This window comes from Camelus ferus, chromosome 2, assembly GCF_009834535.1.
Source record: "Camelus ferus isolate YT-003-E chromosome 2, BCGSAC_Cfer_1.0, whole genome shotgun sequence".
Classification (NCBI taxonomy): domain Eukaryota; kingdom Metazoa; phylum Chordata; class Mammalia; order Artiodactyla; family Camelidae; genus Camelus; species Camelus ferus.
The window spans coordinates 34397197-34419512 of NC_045697.1; the positions used below are offsets into that span (position 1 = coordinate 34397197).

Here is a 22316-nt window from a genome sequence, read left to right on the forward strand (position 1 = left end):
CAAACAGTCTGCATTCTGTGGACGCTTTTTCCCTTTGGGACTCGCCAATTCTTGGCATGGCGCTAGAAAATAAGAATCTGGACTGCAAAGAGGCAGAGAAGCCAGTAGAGCTTTTGGCAATCCCACAGTGATGGAGAGACAAAAATTAGAGTTTGGGTGCTGTCAAAGAAGACAGGAATTAAGGGGCCAAGGATGCAGTGGGAAAGGAAACACAGAAACGGGGCCATCACATGGAAGGATTTCCCCTCATGGCATTTGCTGTAAAGTACAAGAAGCTAAACAGCTAGGAAGAAGACCAATGTGAAGCAAAGTGGAAACCCAGCAATCTTGTTCTGAGAAGAAAAATATTATAATTTGGGACTGCCCAAGGAGGAGTGGAGTGCAGGAAACACTTCGGTTTCTCAGTAAGGCCCACTGGAGAAGCGCATGCTCAGAATGGAAAAAAACAGAGGTAAGTAGAGCCTTACGGACACTGCCTTATAAACACTCAGCGAAACCAGCTCAGTCTCTGCCAGGACCAGGTAGTCTGTTCCCACTCTATGTGCCTGCCCTTCAGGAGAGGACCTGCTGCCCCCACTATCATCAACAGCCTGAATCTCCTTCAGGTTTCGCCTCTTCTGCAGAGCTGCCTTGCCCCAGGGCACACCCTCCCCAGAAAGGCCCACATCCAACGGCTGATGGAGGTGGGGATATAAAGACCCAGCCATCTTGGCCCAACACGGAGCAACTCCCTCAGGTCACCTGTGCCCCAGAGCTCCCCGTGGATTTAGCCGAGGCTTTAACAGGTCTGGATCGCACTTCCACTTCTTTTGCTCAGTCCTGCTTTCTCTTCCCTCCTTTACACAAGCGCTGATACCTGATAAACACCCTGTACAACAAACTCCACCTCAGTGACTGCTTCTGGAAAACCCAGCTACTGACAGTCACTGTAGTGGTCCAAGAAAGCAGGTGATGTGACGAGGTTATTGATCTGGACCACGCACTGCTAGGATGGCAGTGAGGCTGCCAACACTGATGGTTAGATGGAGATAGACCTTCCCTGGCATGAGGGGGTGGTCCAGGGTTGAAACCCTTGTCAGAGGTGAGTTGGACTAGTCTACCTGTGGAAAGGAATGTACTAAATAGGGTAATTGACCAAGGGTTTGACAAGGACAATGGATTGGACGGCTTACTGCTAACCATCAATAATGTTCTAGAAAAAGATAACTCAAAGCCCCAAGCAATTGTAATTCATATGTGAACGCCAAAGGGCCTTCTCAGGAATTTAGAAAGAGGTTCTTATGTACTGTACTATAGCAGGAGAGTCCAGAAAGCTGAGGATAGAGAAGATTGATAATGCAGACCCATTAAAATCAGCATCTTCTATTCCATAACAGACACTAATAAAAGAAAGGAAAGGCAAACCACACAGTGGGAGATCTTCACAATATACATACCCAAGAGATGACTTAAATCCAGAAAGCATAAAGAGAGACAAATCAGGAACAAAAAGACAGACTATCCAATTTAAAAAGGGGCAAAATACGTGGACAGACACTTCACAAAAAAAGATATTTAAATAACCAAGGCATCTTGAAAATTCAATCAAATTCATTAGGAAAATGCAACTTAAAACTGCAAAGAGATAGCACAATACTATCATCAGAATTGCTAAAATTGAAAAAAAAAAAAAACTGACAATACCAAGTGTTGGGGAAGATTTGGAGCAACTGCAACTTTCACACATAGCTAGGATAAGTATAAATTGGCACAACTACTTTAAAAAAAAACTGTTTTGCTGAACAAATACATATCCTTGTTCTACCAAAGACATATACAAGAATAGCCATAGCATCACCGTTCATAGTAGCCAGAGACGACTCCCACATCCATCAACAATAGCACAGGAAAATACATTGTGATGCAAAATATATCAAAGTACTATTAAAAAGAGAATGAATGAATCACTGGAAGATGAAAATATAGTGAATCTCTCAAACATAATGTTGAGCAAACGAAGCTGGACACAAAAGGACTGTAGACTGCATGATTCCATTGATATCAAGTTCAGAAATTGATAAAAACTACCCAAGGAGATAGAAGTCGGCATTCAGGTCTCTTTTGAGAGGGTGAGGTGACAGGAGGGGGCTTGAGAGGGTTTCTGGGATGCTGTCAATATTCCATCTCTTTATCTGGGTGCTGGTCACGTGGGTCTGGTCACTGTGTTACAAATTATTGAAATGCACACCTTATTTGTATTCTTCCTCGTATAAATGGTATACCTCAATAAAGTCTTTTAAAAATGCAACAAAACACAGGCACTTACGTTGCTTTTCTCTTTCCTGCTGTGGTGAGAAGCAAATCCTGCTGGCATTTTTGTTTCCACTTTGGTTTCTAAACTGGGAGCATTTGAGGAAATCAGGCCAGGTGGCATTCATCATGGCCAGGACTGATTCACAGCCCTTCTTGGCAGCCTCACAGAAGGACCTACAGGGCAGGAGCCCAACACTAGAAGAAAATAGAAAGGTGAAAATTAATGTTTTTACAGGCTATTTCACAAAGTAATAATTAAACTAATAAGAAAACTTGGCAATATTATCTAAGTTTATATTTACTATAGTCAACAACTTAAATTTCTACATTCGACCCTAGGATTTCAGCCACCCTACTGTCATGATTCTAGAGGGAATAAGCTAGTTGCATAATATCATCTAGCTATCTCTTGTAGAAGCATTTATCCCAAATGATTTTTTTTTTTAGATTTCTTGTGCTAAAGTAAACCTGTCAACTAAAAACGAGCTCTACTTAATATCAAAAGAAGTAAATTAACATAGAAATGAAGCCCCTCAAATTGGAAAATCAGAAGTGGGTCACAAAATAGGTTAATTTCTTTACCATCCCTATGAGACATTCAAAGGATCTCTGAGAGGCAGACAGAGAGAAGTTCCTTAACCTCCATGGCCTCCTTGGAAAAGAAAATATTATACAAACAAATGGCAACTCTGAAACCTTCTATCATTGTTTATCTTTTCATTTCTATGTTATCTTCTGCAAAATAGAAAAATACAAACAACTGTCCATTAGTGGTAAAGTAATGATGCCCCGGAGTTTGTCTTTATTCATCTGACACGCAATCAAACACTCCTGGATCCGCGGCTCTGTGTCTACAATGTCAAGGCCATGGACTTGTTCTCTTACAGACCCAGGTGGCTTTTTCTACTTTGCGGTTAACAGACTGCATCTCTCACCCTGGCTCGTCATAAGGCAAAGGCATTTCAAATGATTTTAAGAAAAGTGGGAAAGAAAATACGCATGTCAGTCAAAGCAGAACACACGCTTCACAAATGTAGGGTCAATAAGCTATTGCAGAATCATACAGCCTCAGATCTGTAAGAAACTTTAAACAACACCTCATTCAGATCCTTCATTTGAGACAAGTCCAGGGAGATTCTGAGACACACAGTTTCCTAATGGAAGAAGTGCGAAGAGAATCCAAAAGTTTTAACTTTCAGTCTAGGCTCTATCTACTCTCCTATATTATCTAGTCTCATAAAAGGACCTAATAATTAGGCTTTAAGAACTCCTTGATCAAACAAACACATTTACAATTCCCCATTCATATTTCTACAGATCACAGAAACATTAACAAGATGCACCAGCCACTGAGTTAAAATAGAACTGATAGCCTGTGAAAGAGTCCTAAGAGTGAGATCTTATACATAACAATGTGGGGAAGGGGTACTCAACAATGACATCCAGTTGCAAATGCTTTTGACCTTATTCTCAGAAACTTACGACTGAGTACCTTTAGAACCCTAATAGTCATGTAACTACCTACCTACATTAATATGTGACTAAATTTGTTAGAGAAGATGTGGAAAGAGGTTTTGCATTTGAAAGAATTAGTGTTAGGACATAAAATGTGACTTGGTCCAGGCAGGAATCTCAGTGTAAAGGAGACACCTGACTGCCATTCAGGAAATAGATCAGATATTTCAAGGACTAAAAGTATCACTCAAACTTTTTAAAAGATTTCCTTTCCTAGATGTGATTCCAGAGAAGTTAGAGACTATATTTTCTCAAATAAAACTGGGAACATGGTTGAGAAATGTGGAGAACACAGAATTTCTATGTAATTGCTTTCATGATGCTAGGCTCTATTCTAAGTGCATTAACTCATTTATTTCTCACTACAGTACATAGTAATATACTATGGGTACCATTACTGAGACAGGAAGGAAGGGAGCAGGGCACAACCATTAAAAGAATGAGACAGCCATTGAGGATATGACATAAAGTGGTTAGAACCAACTAGGCCCAAGATGGCAGCAGATTGCCTTTCAGTAGACCTTGAGCCTCATTACAGGCTCACTGTAATACACTAGCGTGCTAAATGACACGCCCACAGGCACCATGACAGTTCCCAGGCTGACCATGAAAAGCCAAAAAGTGGGCAAGGGCCCAATTCCTGGAAATCCCCAGCCCTTCCCCAAAACAGTTGGAATAATCCTCCCACTTATTAATGTATGAAATTACCCAGCCCACAAAAACTAACCACCGTGCACCCCGGGGTCACTCCTCTGAGATGGACCTCATTCTATGGAACGTGTATCTCTCCAAATATACTTGCTTTCACTTTACTATGGCTCGCTCTGGAATTCTTTCCTGCGTGAGACAAGAACCTACTCTCTACTCTCCAGTAACATTACTGTCATCCCTAATACACAAATCAGGAAACTAAAGCACAGAAATATAAGAGACTCGTCTAAAAATCAATGAGGTAGTGAATGTCACAGCCAGCATTCGAACCCAGGCAGACTGATTCAAGGACCATTAACTATTAACTCTCTCACACATGAGCACTTACTTGAGGAATGTATGTTCCAAAAGCGTAACTCAAGGTTAGTTCAAAACTTGATATGCACTTTCCCAGTGGACCAACCACATACACAGGGGTTGGGTTCTCCCTTCACCCTATAAACTCCTAGTTAACCTTCAGAGAAATTTGCGGAAGGGGCTAAGGAACACCAGGAAGGGGTACAGGCATTTCTCTTTCTCTTCCAGGTGAGACAGCCCACAATAAAACTACAAAACAAGCTAGGCTTGGCTTCAGCATTCTTCCTTCGCCTGACCTGGGTCCAGTGCCCTGATACCATCCTGACCGTCCGCCCTCCAGGACTGCACCTGGACTGCCACCTCCACCAGAGCATTACTTGCTCCTAAACATTTCCTCTCCTTCCGACCATCAAAACTACCTTCCCCAAGTGAGCTGATTGTAATTAGACTTTCAAAGAAGAAAAGGGACGAAAACACAGAGTAATATATAATAATAGATGGACACTTAACCCTCCCCGAGGTTTTTTGCATCATTAGATGACTGCTTGCTGGAGCAAAGGAATCTCTAATTGATGAAATTTCAAGTTTCATTTACAGAGGGAAAAATTCACCTGACATTGTCAGATGGGGAAGATCGCTGTGTCCCAAGGGATTCCCCGAAATTTCCTCACTCCTGAACCCACATATATTTTAATCACTCCACATCTCTCTCAGAATCTTCGACAGTAAGAGCAACAAAGGGGGCCAGCAGACTGTTTTCATGTTCCAAAGCTGAGTCTTTAACCCAGAAGCTGACTTCTTGTCACTGACTCTTACCAGAGTCATTTTCTGCAGGAAAGCATTAAGTCTACCATCCTGAATCTTTCACATGGGCCCTCCTCCTCATCTAATCTTGGGCCAACAGTTTGCTCACACCAAGACTCAGCTTCCTCATTTGAAAAGTGAGAGGTTTGGAAGAGCTGATTTTTTCATGATCCTTTTACCACTAACATTCTGTAAATCAAAATTCATTCTTTAACACAATGCATCTCAGAGGAGCAGTGATAATCCCACCAGTTTTGCTACATTTCAAAAGGTAACAGACATTTTTTTTCACTCGAGATTTGCGCTGGGAATATATAGAGACATTAAAGTACCATTAGGCCTTCCATTCTAAAAATAGGGCCTAAGAAAAATGTCTAGAGTGTTTCCAAATAGCTCTCTTAAGAGGTGTAACCAACCGAGACCCATAGGCTTTAAATTGCTGGATGAGGACATGTGAAATGGTGACAGAGTATTAATAACTAGCAGCCCTTTCAGACACTGAGCAGAATGAGGAGCCATTTGTCCTTGCTTTGCGTGAAATTCAACTGCCTACAAGGGGTTGAAGTGTTTTGCTTTTCATCACATGGAAAAGTGCGATGAGACAGACCACACTATTTTGGAATATAAGGGCCAATATCCAAGCAACAAGCAGACTGACCTCTGAAAATAGTGCTCCGCACAGGGGAGGAGTCGGATTTGGCTATCAGAATACTATTTTAGAAAAGGTGACTATTTTAAATTGATGTGTGGTGTGCACTTGGTGTTGTGCAAAAGTCCCTAAAACATTTCAACCCAAGCTTAAGCAGAAAACTCTTACCTCACCTCTATAATTATTTGTTGAAACAAATACATACAAACAAATGTAAATAATTCTACTATATAGTGATAGTGAGGATTTTAGGGGATTTTCTCTAGGAAAGCTATTCTAAACTTATCTACAAAAAAAGTATAGATTTTGCCTACACAATTTTAAGCAAATTTATCTACTAATTTTTAAATTTACCAAAAAAAAAGGATTTTTTATTGTACCCTTTGACCAATATCTCCCTGCTACCACCTCTAAATTTATAGATTTCATCTGCAAAAAAAGTTCTGATAAAGACATAGAGTTAAAATGACTGAACAAGCTATAGCCACACAGTAGCTTTTATAATAGCTAATGGATTTTTAGGTTTTATAACTCACTTTTTTCTAACTTTTTATTTTTATTTTTGTGGTACAGGTGATGTATAATATTATACAAGTTACAGGTGTACGATACAGTGATTCACAATTTTTAAAGGTTATACTCCACTTATACTCCCCATGTTGTACAATATATCCTTGCAGCTAATTTTACCTAATATCTAACTTCTTACTTTAAACTACATTTAGAGACTTACAGAAAAGTTATAAAAGTAGTACAGAAAGTTTCCATATAGCCTTTATCTGGGCTCCCCTAAAGCAAATTCTCATGTAACTACGGTATAATTATCAGAACCAGGAAACTGACACTAGTATAATATCTGTAACTAAAGGAAGGACCGTATCCAAATATTACCAAGATCTCCATTCAGGATCTCACATTGCATTTAGTTGTCACTTTCTATTTCTGGCAAATAACTAACCTTTCAGCAGATCTGAAAAGGTCAGGATTTAAAACTATTTTCCACGGGGAAAGAAAAAGGGTCTTTTTGATAAGCAGACTTTAACAAGGCCCTGAATGACCCCCAATCCTGCTATTCATGCCATGTGTAGTCCCCTCCCCTTGAGTGTGAGCTGGCCTAGTGACTTGCTTACAACCAACAGAAGGTAATGGGATGTGACTTCTATCATTAGGGTACATAAGTGTGACTTCTCTCTTGCTAGCAGACTACTCTCCCTTTGCTATAATAGGTAGGCCTACATGGCAAGGACCTGAGGGTGGCCTTTGGCCAACAGACACCTAGGAACTGAGGCTCTCAGTCCTTAAGAACTAAAATTCTTCCAACATTTACATGAGCCTGGAATTGTATCCTTCCCTAGGCAAGCCTTCAGATATGACCCCAGCCCTGGTCAACACCATGACTTTGCCCACATAACAGACCCTGAAACAGAAGACCCAGGTAAGGCACTCTCAGATTCCAGATCCATAGAAACTGAGATAACAGATGCGTGTTATTTTAAGCTGCTAAATCTGGGATAATTTGTTATGCAGCAATAGGTAACTAACACACTTTTCTTTGATACAACACTTGGTAAGTGGCATGCTACTAAGTAAGATGTATTATTCATTGATAAGAATCACATACTCTTTTTTTTTTTTTTAATTTCTAAATTTGTCTTTGTTAGGCTGAGCTGTCAGTAGACAGTACTCACAAAGTCATAGTCACAGGCAGCTCCCAGAGCTGCAGACCTTAGTCATGAAAAGAATGTTAACACTGGAAGGGTCTTGCAAGACAATTTACTCCTATTTCCTTCCTTTGCATTGAGAGGAAACTGAAGCCTAAAAACATCTCATAGCCAGATACTATGACTACAGTCCAGTGCTCCAAAATGTCTCACCTAGCTGACTTCTGCTCACAAACATAAGCCACAGATAACACAGAAGCATAAATCCACAAATCACACAAGAGCATGAAATCATTACCACTGCTGGAAAACACAAAAAACAACAGACAGCTTGTCCTCTCTGTGATGGACCAACAGCATCAGCTTCCTACATCAGCACTTCCTGGTGATCAAGAGACCTCATAAGAGGTATGGCTTTGATGGGGTATGAGAGAGGGAGGAAAGAGATTTCTTTGGTTTCCAGTTTCATAGACATGGGGATAGAAAAGTGTGCTAGTGAACATTTGTGTCATTGTCTTCCATCAGAAGAGCAATAATGGGAGACGGCAAGGTATTTTTTGGTCACATTGGTCTGAAACTCTTTAACAACCAGGACTTTGTCTTATTTTTCACTGGGAATAACCATGGTTCCAGTAGGAAAGAAATGACTGGCTGAAGTAGGATCACTGCAGAGCGTTTAATGGAAAAGCCACTTACAAAGGTGCTGGCAAGGTTTAAAAAAATGAACAAGGGATAGTGTAGCATGCGTGGAGGGACAGACTGCTGTTAGCAGCCCAGACTTAAGGGACAAGGGAAAGAAGCAGCTTTTGGAACTTGGAGACAGCTGTATGCAGAAGGCTGCCTGATAGGACCCAGAGGCTCTCACAGTGGGACACAGGCCACCAGGATCATCTGGCAAAGAAGAAAAGAGGGAACGACTACCCAGCCTGACTGTCTTCCCACACTCTGATGTCCTCTTGGTGGCTCCCACTAGCTGAGCCCCATTGGAAGCTAGAAAGTAGCCATTGTTGAAACCAATCTGTTGGGAAGAATGAGGTGGAGGAAGGTGGGAAGTCGTTCAGATGTAAGGGAGAAAGAGCCAGCACAGGGCTACATTCATCGTGCCAAGTGGGAGCTCAACAAACACATGTCAGGAGACAAAACTCAGTGCTGGGCGTGTAGATTGTTAAACCATCACCAGCTTGAAATCTGGCAGCACTGTTTACACCACAGAAATCAGCGAGTGCTATAAATCATAGTTTTGTTTTGTTTTCTTTTCTTTTGTTTTGCAGACAGCCAATTTAGCAGTTTACCAGTATACCACTGGATGAAAGTACAAAACCATGTCATCTTCTCCAGACAGAAAGCTGTTTTTAATCTCCACTGAAAGGAAGCTCACTGCGTTGCACTTCTTGAACCAGATTAGGACATTACATCAATATTAACTCATTATCTCCCACCTCCTCCACCACAACCCCCAGTCCTCCTTTGAGATACACGATCTTCTTGGGATCTCCTTGGTGTTAACACCATCTACCCAAGGCCCCCAGCCCAAAAACTTTTGCTTCACCCTCAACCTCACCATTCACATGCAATTAATTACTGAACACTAATTGTACTTCCTAAAACTTCCTCAAATCCATTTGTTCTTCCCCCGCCCATTTAACACTGTAGTAAAATTTAACTGGTTGTAGTTCCCCTAATATATGATAGATTTAGGCTGTTCTTTTACCTGAAATGCTCTTTTTTTTCACCTTGTCCACATGGCAAACCTCTATTTCTCCTCCAAAACCCAATTCAGGTGTTACTTCCTGCCTGGGAGCAGCCGTCACTAATATTGCTAAAAGGAAGGGGCCCCTCCTCCTTCTCTCTGGTTCCCGCTTATCTTGTAAACAGATCATATGGTCCAGCAATGTAATTGTTTTCATGTCTGGTCCCCCGCTATGCTGAGTACCTAGAAGGCAGAGCTATGTTTTATTCATCTCTGCATCCCCAACATCAAAATATGAGCCTGGCGCATTGTAGGTGCCAATAAGTGTTTGCTAAAGGAATAAATAAATTGATAACTTTCCTAACATCCTTGTTGAATAAACTGATGTCAGAAGCTGTACGGTAGTTCCCAAGCTCTACATGTGCCTGGCAAGACCCTCCACCCCTCCCTTATGTCCACTCCCCAACATGCTCATCCTGGCTGAAAGTGTCTGCTTACAGGACTGATTTCATCATGCACTCTTTCCCATTTACATCACAGGACACTCAGGATGTCCCCATCTCCCTCCTTTCCTGGATTCCCATATCTTCTAGGATCAAATGGAATCTTCACAGTGGGCTTTTCCTGAACAACACTTTGCTTAAAATTGCCCTTCTTGCCACCATGTCCCTACTCTCCCAAAGTTCTCCACTTTTTTGTTAAATTTTTTACACTGCACTTACCTCCATTATTTAAAGTATTTTTGACCTATTTATTTGCTCATTGCCTATGGCCTGCTTGGAACAAAGCTGTGAAAAGCAAAGTTGGGAGCAGAACCATCACTACGTAACTCCCAACTTAATAGTTTGTGCAGGAGCTCACCCCATCCCTGCTCATGTGATCCCCTCCCAATCAGGCCAGCAAATTCTACACTGTTCAATTTTGAAATAATTTCCATTGTAGAGGAAAATGTCAGTAAAATTGCTATTGATGGAAACTCCATAGATCAAGTGTCTTGCTTATATGCCAATACAAGGAGGTCATCCTTAAGAAGGCGCAGTCTGAAGAAATACCAAGAGATAAACACAGCTTGAATTAAGATGACTGTGCATAATATGAAACCACACAACCACCCCGAAAGAGAATATAAAGTTCCATCCCCTTCTCCCCAGCATGCTCCTGATGCTCATCAATACTTGGCATGCTCATCAGGGCCCAGGGGAGAGAGGATTAACAAATCACAAAAGAAATCTGCAATCGCCAAGTTATTTTTTGCAGCTGTTTTGATTTTGCACATCATAAAATGATGCTTTAAATATGGATCTTTGAAATGAATTGAATCACTGGCATTAAATCTAAATTCTAGTCACATCCACACAATACCCATGAGTTATTGAGGAGAAAAGTAAACAAACTACTCCACTGAGCTTGATGAAGTATGTGTGCTGGAGATGCCGTCAGTGATTTGACAAGGCATTCTCTGAGAGATCTGAGCTCCTGTGGCCTGATTCTCCAGCTGTACATCTTTGTAAAATAAAAGTAATATGAGTTATCTGACTGTGTATTATCCATACTTTGAGCCATTCTGGCATGCAATATGGAACCTTACTTATCATTTGATATTTTATGTATAATGCCAAAAAGCAGACTAGATCCCCCATGTTGCCTGAGGTTGACAAGGGAGCCATGATACAGCTGATCCCCTAAACCGCCAGGTTGTTAGGAAGGGTGTAGCTAAAAAGACTACTGTTTCCACGTTAGCAGATAAAATCAGGAAAGTAAGTGGCAACTGACTCTCTGAATATTTAGTTGGTGGTAGCAACAAAGCCTATCTTTTTAAACTATTGACCTACAAAAACTTTTTTTAATTATGAAAAAATTTCAATTCCGTAATATTTCCATTTATTTCCAAATGTGATACTGTTAGAGTTCTTGGGACAGAGATAAAATCTTTGATAAATAAATTAGCAATATGTAATTATTCTCCATTTAGAAAAAAAGTGATAAGCTTATGTTGACTTTATATAATTCTTCAAAAAATTGTTTTAAATCAAGTATTTTTCAATTAGCTTTTAAGATTATTTCAGGGTTGCATTTACATAGGAGAGTGGCACCTGCTGTCTTATGAAATACCATATTTAAGAACAAGGTAAGCCTTGTTCTTAAAATCACATTATAAGCTGACAGATCTGTTACTATTTTACTAAAAGATCATCAGTAAATTTCAGCTCAAAAAGGATGCAGTGATAAAGGGATGTGGAAGAGTAGAAATTGTGAGTATAAATTGGATGGTGGTGAAGAGGCTTTATAATTCTGGCATAGCAAATATTTTTAAACAATTATTCAAATGTCAACTTTGGTGCTGTGAAGGAAAAATATGCAAACCATATCAGTAAACAAAGAATGTTGAAACCATCAAGTCTTCAGTGACTGCCGCCACCATCCAGTGAAGACAAGCCTACAGCCCAGCCTCTGCAGCCACTCACAGTGGTGCCCTCTGAGCGGACTCAGAATAAGAAAGGACAGGATACCGGCCCTAGATAGCTAGGTGCTTGTCAAAGGAATGAATTCAGTGGGCCCAAATGTTTGCTTCCTCCCATACATAGAAAAGCAATAAATTCTTTAACTTGAGATGCCTGGTTTTCTTTAATTAACAAGTAATCTTTTAATGTTCCAACTACCTGGTCTTTGTTGTAAAGCTCCTATATATCCTAGCTCCTCCCCTACCTCTTCGGAGCAGTCCCTCAGAGCGATCTGAGAGGCCGTCATCCCTGCTCGGTCCTCCCGCCAAATAAAACATAACTCTCAACTTTTAGGTTGCGCATTTACTTCAGTCAACAGCGTATCTTGATTGTTCACCTAGAGGCCACCTCAGTCACCTGGCCGTCTTCAGTAATGTAATGGAGTTGGATCAGGAAAACCATGTCATCTGTGTATTTGAAATGACCGACAGGAAACTTTTATTGTAACTTTAAATAATGGAAACTAGAGTTTGGGCTCATTTTTTCTCAGGAATTCTGCTTCTAAAAGGAAGCCTAGGACATTTATAAGAAATAAACAAACTGTGCCTTCCAAAAAAGAAACTTTAAATCTCTCTTGTTTCTGTTAACATTTTTTTTTCTTCCTCCCTAATGGCTGAAACAAAGATATGCCTAGAACTTTTATTTACCTACCAAGATTTTAGCAAAACCAAAAGCTTAAAAGATGAACAGAAGGTGAACAGAAGACAGCCACACAGAGGAATTCCAAGCTTGATTTTAGAAGCAGGACCCAGAATCCAATGTGAAAAGCAGGACGAAGCAGCACAGGTCTTAACGCTGGGAGTCAAAAGGTCTGTATTCTACCATGAACTGTTCACCTCTGAGCAAGAGCCAGTCCACCCAAGACATGCAGGTGTTCCCAGCAGACAATTTAACACCTCCCCAAGGTGATACACTGCAAACATTTGTTCAACGTTTATTTAGGTAAGAACCTGACAGTTGCAATGGAAAGAGGGCTTTGGCTGGCAGGGTCCCAATCTGCAAGCCCCACTTTGAAAAGCAGAAGCCCTGCAGGTAAGTCAGCCCACACTTTGTGAAGGCAGGTAGGTGACCATCTGCTGCTACTGAATCCATGGGGTGTGAACACAACCCCCACAAGGCCCCCAATTCTCATTATTCCCAAAGCAAACATAAAAGTGTCCCTGAGAAAAGTTACGGTAAATTTAAATTTCTTCATCTTTTTCTTCCTAAGTTTTTAGAGCTCCTTTAATTAGTGCCACAGGCCACCAAGGAACCTGCCCCTTAATCCACAGGGAACTAATGGGCCCTAAGATGTTGGATTCTTTGCCACAGTGTCCCCAGTGGTTTCTCATCAGTTGGTTTAAATACTTCTAATGGTAACTCACCATTTCCTGAGACATGTCCACACAGACACAACTTTATCAATAAAGTTCTTACTTAAGTCTGAATTTGTTTCTCTATGACTTTCAATTACTGGATCTGTGTTTTTCCTTATGGAAAAATACAGAAAAAGTGTGTTCCCTCTTCCAGGCCATGGACCAGGGACATTTGAGGATGGCTAGGGTACACCCTTAGGGCCTCACACCTCCAGGTCCCCCAACTACTCATCACATGAACAGATTCTGAATCACTATCCTAATCATTTTTCTCTAGACATTTTTATCATGGTTTGGTATATAATGGCTCTGTATAAAATCTGAACTCTAAGATTTTCAACTAGAGTAGACCAAAAGTCTTTTTAACAGGTGAATATGAGTCAATATTAAAAAGAAAGCACAGAGCCACCAAATCAATCCTCAGGAACACTCAAGTATTTCCTCATCTATCAGGTCTAGGATTTTGACAGCAATGAAGAAGAGCAAGTTTATGTGTTTTAGCTGGTTTCTCTGCCAACCGAAGCTCACTCAGAAGAAAGCTAAATCAACTCTGGGAATATCATCCAACTCAATTTCAAATTATAATTCACTTAATTTACATACAGAATTTGATTTATGCATGAATTTTCAATAATATTATCAATTAAAGCAAGCAATGCACAACTACTGTCAACATATTATGAACTCCCTTTAACCTAGACATTTAGGAGAGCTCCCTAATTGAAGAATTTATTTCAACTGGAATGACCAATGGATCCATTCATTCCAACAAATATTTACTGAGCACCTGCTATGTGTTGGGCACTGCTGTGAGCATCGGGTGTATAACCATGAACAAAGTCAGTAAGCTCCCTGCCACTGTGCAGCTAAGACAGACAACATGCAGACAAGCAAAAAGAGCAAAAGCCAGGTTGTAGTGAAAAACAGAAGCACTGAAGGTGATCAAAAGAAGATTTCTCTGCAGAGCTGTCTCTTGAGCAGACGGCATAGTTCAAGGGGCTAGATCAATTCAGACAAAGGGAACAGCACGTGCAAAGGAAGTTGGGAATAGGTTGGTATTTTTGAGAAAGGTCAGTGCAGTCGTGGCAGGGTTGATGACCCCAGAGAAGCAGGGAATGCTTCAAAAGCCTTGGCAAGAAGTTCAGTCTGTTATCTAAGTCTAATGGAAAGCCAGGGAATGACATCATCTAATCTGTGTTTTTATTTTTCATTTTTTTCCCTTACAGTTTTATTTAAATATAATTGACATATAACACTGTATAAGTTTTACCACAATAGGTTTATCCAACATCCCTCATCATATAAGATAGAGACAAAATTAAAGGATTACCACAATAGGTTTATCCAACATCCCTCATCATATAAGATAGAGACAAAATTAAAGAAAAAGAAAAAACGTATTTTTCCTTGTGATGAGAACTCTTAGGATATACTCTCTTAACAACTTTCATATGTAGCATACAACAGCACTAACTTTTTAAATCATCTCTTTGGCAGCTAAGTGGAAATGGATTAGAAGATGCAAAGAATGAGAAAGATATATAAATCCTGCATCTCTGAAAGAGGTGATAAAGTTTACACCCTCCCAGAAACTCATACCCCATCTTTGACTACCATATCAATAATGGTACTATTTACATTTAATAATAATAAATTCCTTATTATTTAATAATAATACTATTTATGTAGAAGTTACTATGTGCCAGAGAGTGTAGATCATGTAGGAGCACTTTATATAAGTCATTCTGTTTAATACACACACATAAACCCTATGAAGTGAGTATTATCACTTTCATTAAACAGTGAGGAAACTGAAAGTCAGAAAGGCTAACTGAAGTGCCCGAGGTCTTATACCTGGCAACTGGCAGAGCTGCAGTTTGAATCAGGTTTCATCTGCCCCAAACTTTCAAAAGCATTCTCTGTACTTGCCAGATTAAATTCTCTAATCTCCAGCAGTCATACTTCTTTGGGAAAAATTAGCATGTTTTTGAAGATGCTTATTTGAGGAAACTCACCTGAGCCCTTCCACAATCCTATAGGGATTGAATACCTGACAGAAAACCGTCCTGTAGTCCCCAAATTTGAGAAATAATCTTCAACATTTGGCTAGTTAAAGATTTTTTTTCAGATAAGTTATTTATTTTCTTGACTAAAATGTGGATAACAGAACCTGACACATCCCATATTTTTTGGATGAGTTCAATTAGGTCTGGTATGAAAAATATTGGCCCCAAAATAGACATATTAGTTAAACTTTGATTGGGAAACAATGATCCACGTATTGTGCTAAATGTTTTATATGAGCTACCTGAATCAAAAAAATAAAAAAAATATGGAACACTTCACAAATATGCATGTCATCTTTTCACAGGGATCATGTTAATCTTTGATGTATGGTTCCAAATTAGTATACTTTAGTGCCAAAGCAAGCACAAGATAAGAATTTTTATTTCATTTCCACAGATATTAAGAATTCTGCTAAGGACCTAGTGGCAAATCGACACTCCAGAGTAAAAGAAAAGGTAGCAAACATGTCTTTTTTTTAATATTAAAGACTTACTTCATGAGCAAAATTTCTCTGCAAAGTATTAAGAGGATGTGAGTGGGGTGATGACAATCAGCAGGAGTTCCTGGGTGTCTTTTAGCAGCAAAGCCAAGGCTGGACCTTTCAGGCCAGTGAACCCCACTTCTGCTTCCATGAGGTTATTATAGGCTGATTATTGCAGCCAGGAGGGAAAGGGTGATAGCGACATAGGAAAGGCATGGAGCTGTGATACTGCTTCCTCCTCCAAACACAGAGACTTTAAGTACATCAAAAAGTCATCCAGAAACCACTGTGATTCTCCTGGCCCAGGAAATGCTCTTTTCTCTCTACCTACTTGTCATTATTTTTAAGCTATTCTTCCTAACCCACATATTTTAGGGCTACCTCAACTGTTTCTCAGCTCAATCTCTGTATTTTGAGATATATGTCACTGAATCCATATAAATTATACTTCACTTTAATTACCTTGTGTTATAGTCCATGATACACACACTTATCTATTTTTTAAAAATTGATGCTATTAATGAAGCTGTTTACTTAAACTGCTAAGGGTTATTGTTGTACAATATAGTTGAGTATAGATCTATTTTTTAATTGAAGTATAGCTGATTTGCAATGTTGTGTTAGTTTCTGGTGTCTAGCATGGTGATTCAGTTAGGCATTTTATATTTTTTGTCATATTCTTTTTCATTATAGGTTATTACAAAATATTGGATATGGTTCCCTGTGCTATACAGTGGGACCCTGTTGTTTTAGATCTTTTTAAATTAAATTCTAAATGTTATTAAGTACCTCTTTTCTCTAGGATGGAATATAAGCAATTCTCTATTATTTGACTAATAGAGAAAATTAGTAAAACAGATGATCCAAAATAGTGAAATATAAGAAAAATATGTTTGACTTTAGGGTTATTTTCTACAATACATTTTGCCATTCAGAACTTATTTTGCTTATTAAATTTAGCTTGCAGGTTTTATGCACACACTCAATGACAGCAGGAAGCACTGGTCTGAAAGTATAATTATAAAATCAAATATAAAAATAAATGGAATAAAAAGTAGGATAAGTTCCCCAAAGGAGACCTGAAGACTGACTATAAATTATTATCCATTATAACAGAAAATGGAAAATTCTCATATGAGAGCATTTCACAGGATGAACCAGGTCAGGAGAAAAACAAATTTTACCTAAAAGTACCCTGAAGACTATGAGCTACTTAAACTAGAATTTTACAACTGATTGAGCTGAGAGTAGAGATCGAATTATAATAAGAAGGATGATCAGACTGAGTTCAGAGTCTCCTGGAGGCTGAATGCACTCTCTTTCATTGTCTTATTTATGCACACACATGAGTCCACAGAGAAATTACAGCAAAGAGATGTAAGTGAAACTGTTTGAAACCATGGAGAAGTGGAATTAGAATCCAATTCCAGCAGCCTTGAGTATTTGACCTAATTTTCTTTTGATCCATAAAGCACCCCACATTCTGGGGACAATCCTCCAATATCTAGCACATGGTAGGAAGACTCTTTGTGCTCTCAATGTCATGAGCACTGCCTCTCCTTCACAACCCACTATTAGCTGTTGCTGACATTTATTGAGCTCTTCATAAAAGCCAGGCACTGTTCCAAGCTCTCTCCGTCATTCAGTTCTCACGTGAGCTTTGTAAGTACACCTATTATCTCCATTGTACCGAGGAGAGGGCTGAGACACGTGGCTCTTGCTTTCTCAGCTACGGCAGTGTGGTGAATAGTCATCCCCAAGTGATACATCCACGCCTGAACCTCGGGAACCTGTGAATGTGACTCATTTGGAAAAAACAGTCTTTGTGGATGTAATTAAGTTAAGGACCTTGAGAGGATGAGGTCATCTTGGTTCATCCGAATGGGCCCTAAATCCAGGAACAAGTGTCCTCACAAGAGCAGACAGACACACAGAGGAGAAGGCAACGTGAAGATGGAGGCAGAGACAGGAATGACGTGGCCACAAGTTAACGAATGCCTGAAACCACCAGAAACTGGCCAAGAAGGGAAATGAGCTTTCTCCCTGGAACCCCAGAGGGAGCGTTGCCATTCCAGATTTTGGACTGTCAGCTTACAGAATTGAAAGAGAATAAATTTCTCTTTCAGCTATCCAGCTTGTAGTAATTTGTTACAGCAGACCTGAAAATTAAGACAACCACCACGTTATAATGCTGCCATTCTAGGAACATAAAGGGCATTTCTACTACCATCCCATAGCTTGATTCATGAGAAAGACCTAGCAGAGTTCCTCTCTCTTTTTACCATGAAAGGACCCTCCACAAATGATTCTTTCAGGGGAAACATTTTCCTGAATGCTGTGCCTGTTAATAGGGATTTACTTATTTCTGAAATTCATAATCTACTGTTTCTCTTCTACTCAGTTTTTATTTTATGGCAATGCAGGCTTTTCCTAGTTAAAATAATAAATGCCTTTGATCTAGTCAAAACATATTTTATACATTAAATTAGTACAAATAACATGGAACCTACTTGCACTTAAAAATGCAATTCATTCTCTAATTACTACTCTGAAAACTTTCCAACATTTTGATTCAGAAAATAATTGAGGCTATATATGATGATGTATTCAATACATGCCTTGAACATTTTTTAAAATGTATACTCAAATATCCCATAATATACTTTTCATTAATTGAATCTTATAATTTCAATATTAAATAGTGATTTTCAATATTATTTCAATAAGGTGAAGGTGGTTAAAAGGTACAAACTTCCAGTTATAAAATAAATAAGTAATGTACAACCTGGTGACTATAGTTAATACTGTACTGCATATTTGAAAGTTGCTAACAGAGTAGATCTTAAAAGTTCTCATCACCAGAAAAAAAAATCTGTTAACTATGTGTCATGATGGATGTTAACGAGACTTACTGTGATGATCATCTCACAACATATACATGTATTGAATCACTATGCTGTACACCTGGAACTAATTTGTTATATGTCAATTATATCTCAATTAAAAAATGATATGTGCTTACAAGACACATACACAAGCATGTTCACTCACATATTCTCCCACGCCTCAAAGAAGAAAATTCTTTCTTATCCTGTTCAACATTGTACTGGACAGTTTCTGTTTGTCCTTCCACATCTACCCTTCTTCACTCTCCTCACCCTGCTCTGGGTTCCAGTGTTGACCATAAGAACCAACCAACATCTCACCCATACCTGATTTAGATAAGGAGATTTGGGACTTTCTGAGCTGGTGATACTGAGATGAAATTTTCCATCTTATCAATTATACTCATGTCAATTGCACACCCTTGCCCAGTGGTCACGGGTGAGTTCAGTTGGTGGGAGGCCCTGGCAGATGGGAGGGTGGGAGGGGAGTGAGGCCAGGGCATTTACTCCTTCTCTCTTCCTGAAGGACTGAAGGGCTGGCGCTATCTATGCGCCCTCGTCTTGGGTCACAGCACTTGGCTTGCTGGGAGACCTCTTTGCTCACAGCCTCAGCTCTCTCCAGGTCTGCCTGCTCTTTTCCCCCTTCAAGTCTGGAGTGGTGGAACTGCATCCCCCATCATGAGACCCTGGAGCCTCTAATCACTTGCTTGTTGTCTTAACCCTGCCCACACCTCCATAAGTCACCTCCTCAATAAACTCTTTTCGATCGCCCTTTGTGCTGCTTCAGCCAGCCCCTCACAAAACAGCTATTGAGTATTCCAGCTGATGACTTCCATGTAACATCCTGAATAATTTCTTCCCATAAATAAAATTATTTCACATTTTTCAAAAATGTCTACTTTAAAAGAATTACAACTGGCTATGATTTGTGTGGGATTTTTTTTTTTTCTCCTTTAACAACAACAAAAACAAAAGAGTAGTGAGGGATGATTTCTGTTCCTCTCAGACACTTCTGCTACCACTAACCCTTATCACTGAATGTTTCTGGTTCCAAAATACCTGTCATCACCATTGTCGATGCACTTGGGAAAGGCAAGGCTGCAGCCAAAAAGCATGATATGTTGATAGCAACCGAGGCGATGGAGGTACGTGAAGAACTTGAGAAACTTCTCCATTTCCATGTTTTTGACAATTGAGAGGAGAGGTGTCAGCGTGGTGTGGTAGGGCAGCATCTGACACTGGCTGTGGGTGATGTTCATGCAGGCACCTGGGAAGTCAAGATAATTAAGTTTAGGAGAAGACACATCAGAATTACATGCTTACAAACTCATTTGATATGATAGACTAACATGTTTCATGCAATAAAATATATCCTGTTAAGTCAGAATGATTATAGATATACAATAAGACACATACATATCATCATTATTTATAGCTTCCAAGACATGGAAGCAATCTAAGTGTCACTGACAGACGAATGGATAAAGAAGATGTGGTGTATACATACGCAGTGAAGTAACAGTCAATAATAAAAAAGAATGAAATTTTGCCATTTGCAGCAACATGGATGGACCTGGAGGGCATTATGCTAAATAGAGTAAGTCAGACAGAGAAAGACAAATGCTGTATGATATCACTATATGTAGAATCTAACAAATACAACAAACTAGTGAATATAAAAAAGAAGCGGACTCACAGATACAGAGAACAAACTAGTGGTTATCAGTGGGAAAAGGGGGCAATAAAGGTGTGGGAGAGTCAGAGGTACAAACTATTGCATGTAAGGTAAACTCAAGGATGTGTTGTACAACACAGGGAACAGAGCCAATATTTTGTAATAACTGTAAACAGAGTGTAACCCTTAAAAATTGTATGCAAATAATTTTTTTATAAGAAAGCAAAATCAGGCTGCTGATATTCACAAAAGGATAGCATCTGAGTACTGGGCAAATGTGTGGAAAAGTACACTCATACTCAAACTAGCCAGTGGGCAGTCACTGCTCTGGATCACAGCTGCGCAGGGCAATGTCTATCAAAAAATATTTTAAATATGCATATACTTTGACACTGTAATATTTCTAAAAATTTCTCATAAGGAAATAATCATTGTTATGAACTTGGCTTTATCTACAGGGATCTTCATCTTTGCACAGTTTATAATTTTTAAAAGATAGCGATCACCTAGACATTCAACAAAGGGAATTGGTTTAAAATATTATGGAACAGACAAGAGAATGCTCCGCTGTATGAAAGATGCTTTTGAAGACTACTAATCACATAGGATGATGCTTATTATATAATAACTAAGAACCTCAAATCACAAAACAATTTCTATACCATGATCTTGTTTTTAAAAATACATGATTATTCAAGGATTCCCAGTCCTGCCCGAGCCCACAGTTTAGAGTCAGCTCAGAGACTCTGACTTCATTTCCTTTCGGAGCTGGCTCTTCTCTTGAGCCACCTCCCGGGCTTTTTCCTTCTCCTTCATGCCATAGAATTGGCATGGCTGGCCAAAAACTTATGGGCACAACACTTTTTGGGGAACTCATCGAAGTTAAAGTACAAAATGGGGAAGGAAAGAATTAGAGAAAAAGGAAAATCCAAATTAAAATATGCAGACAGAAGACAGACACACACATACATGAATTCAGCTTCAGATGAATGTTGATACGGGAAGGTCTGGGCAAGTTTCACAAATGTAACACTCAAGTCTTTGAGGAGCAAACTTAAAATACATTTCAATGTGGGAGAGCATTATATGCCAGGAGAAAGTACAGACAGTGGCCCTCAAAAGGACACAGCTGTGTGCATTGTGCTTCAAGCAGAAAAGGTTGCTTATAAGAGCTGAGAGTAAATTTTTCTCTATAAAAATGTGAAATCACTCGTGAAAGATTCAGCCCCAAGAAAACATTTACTGCAAATCAATTTTGTGCCAGACACTGAAACAGGAACTCAAATCAACCCATTCACAATTATCGTATATGATTCTTTTAATGCAAAATTAACTTAAGAATAATGGTTAATGTTTCCACTAATATAGACTCCATCAAAGGTCTTTAGTAATTAATCTTATAATGATGACACCTATAGCCAATCTTACTTAGCAAAGCACTTTGGTAGTGACTAAGGGCAGCCAAGGTTTTACATTAATGATTTCTACAACATATTCTCTATCATCTCTTAATTACAAATGATCTCATTTTCAACCAGTGCAATCTAGGAAATATCTGTATATGACTCTGACACACAATTAATTTCAACAATGGGTTCTTTTTTAAATCCCTTAAAATCAAATACAAATCATTTTTAAATAGAAGCAAAATAGTAGCTAAACATAATAGTGTTATTTGACAGGAAAAATCTTCTCAAATTGAAAACAATGAAATATCAACTTTATGAAGCACT

General features: G+C 39.3%; 1 protein-coding gene and 1 non-coding gene across 9 annotated transcripts in view; both read right to left on the minus strand.

Annotated features, from left to right (window-relative positions):
- Positions 1–22316, minus strand: part of CORIN (corin, serine peptidase) — a 222881-nt gene that overhangs the window by 125505 nt on the left and 75060 nt on the right. For all 8 annotated transcript variants that reach the window (XM_006185960.3, XM_032496984.1, XM_032496963.1 and 5 more), the window contains 2 exons: positions 19968–20175; positions 2306–2487 (listed from right to left, as the gene is read on the minus strand). In XM_006185960.3, coding sequence (XP_006186022.3) covers positions 2306–2487; positions 19968–20175 — 390 coding nt within the window. The remainder of the gene's footprint in view (positions 1–2305; positions 2488–19967; positions 20176–22316) is intronic.
- On the minus strand, positions 15802–15904 carry LOC116659334. Its single transcript, XR_004314684.1, has one exon. It is a non-coding gene; the product is annotated as a U6 spliceosomal RNA (small nuclear RNA).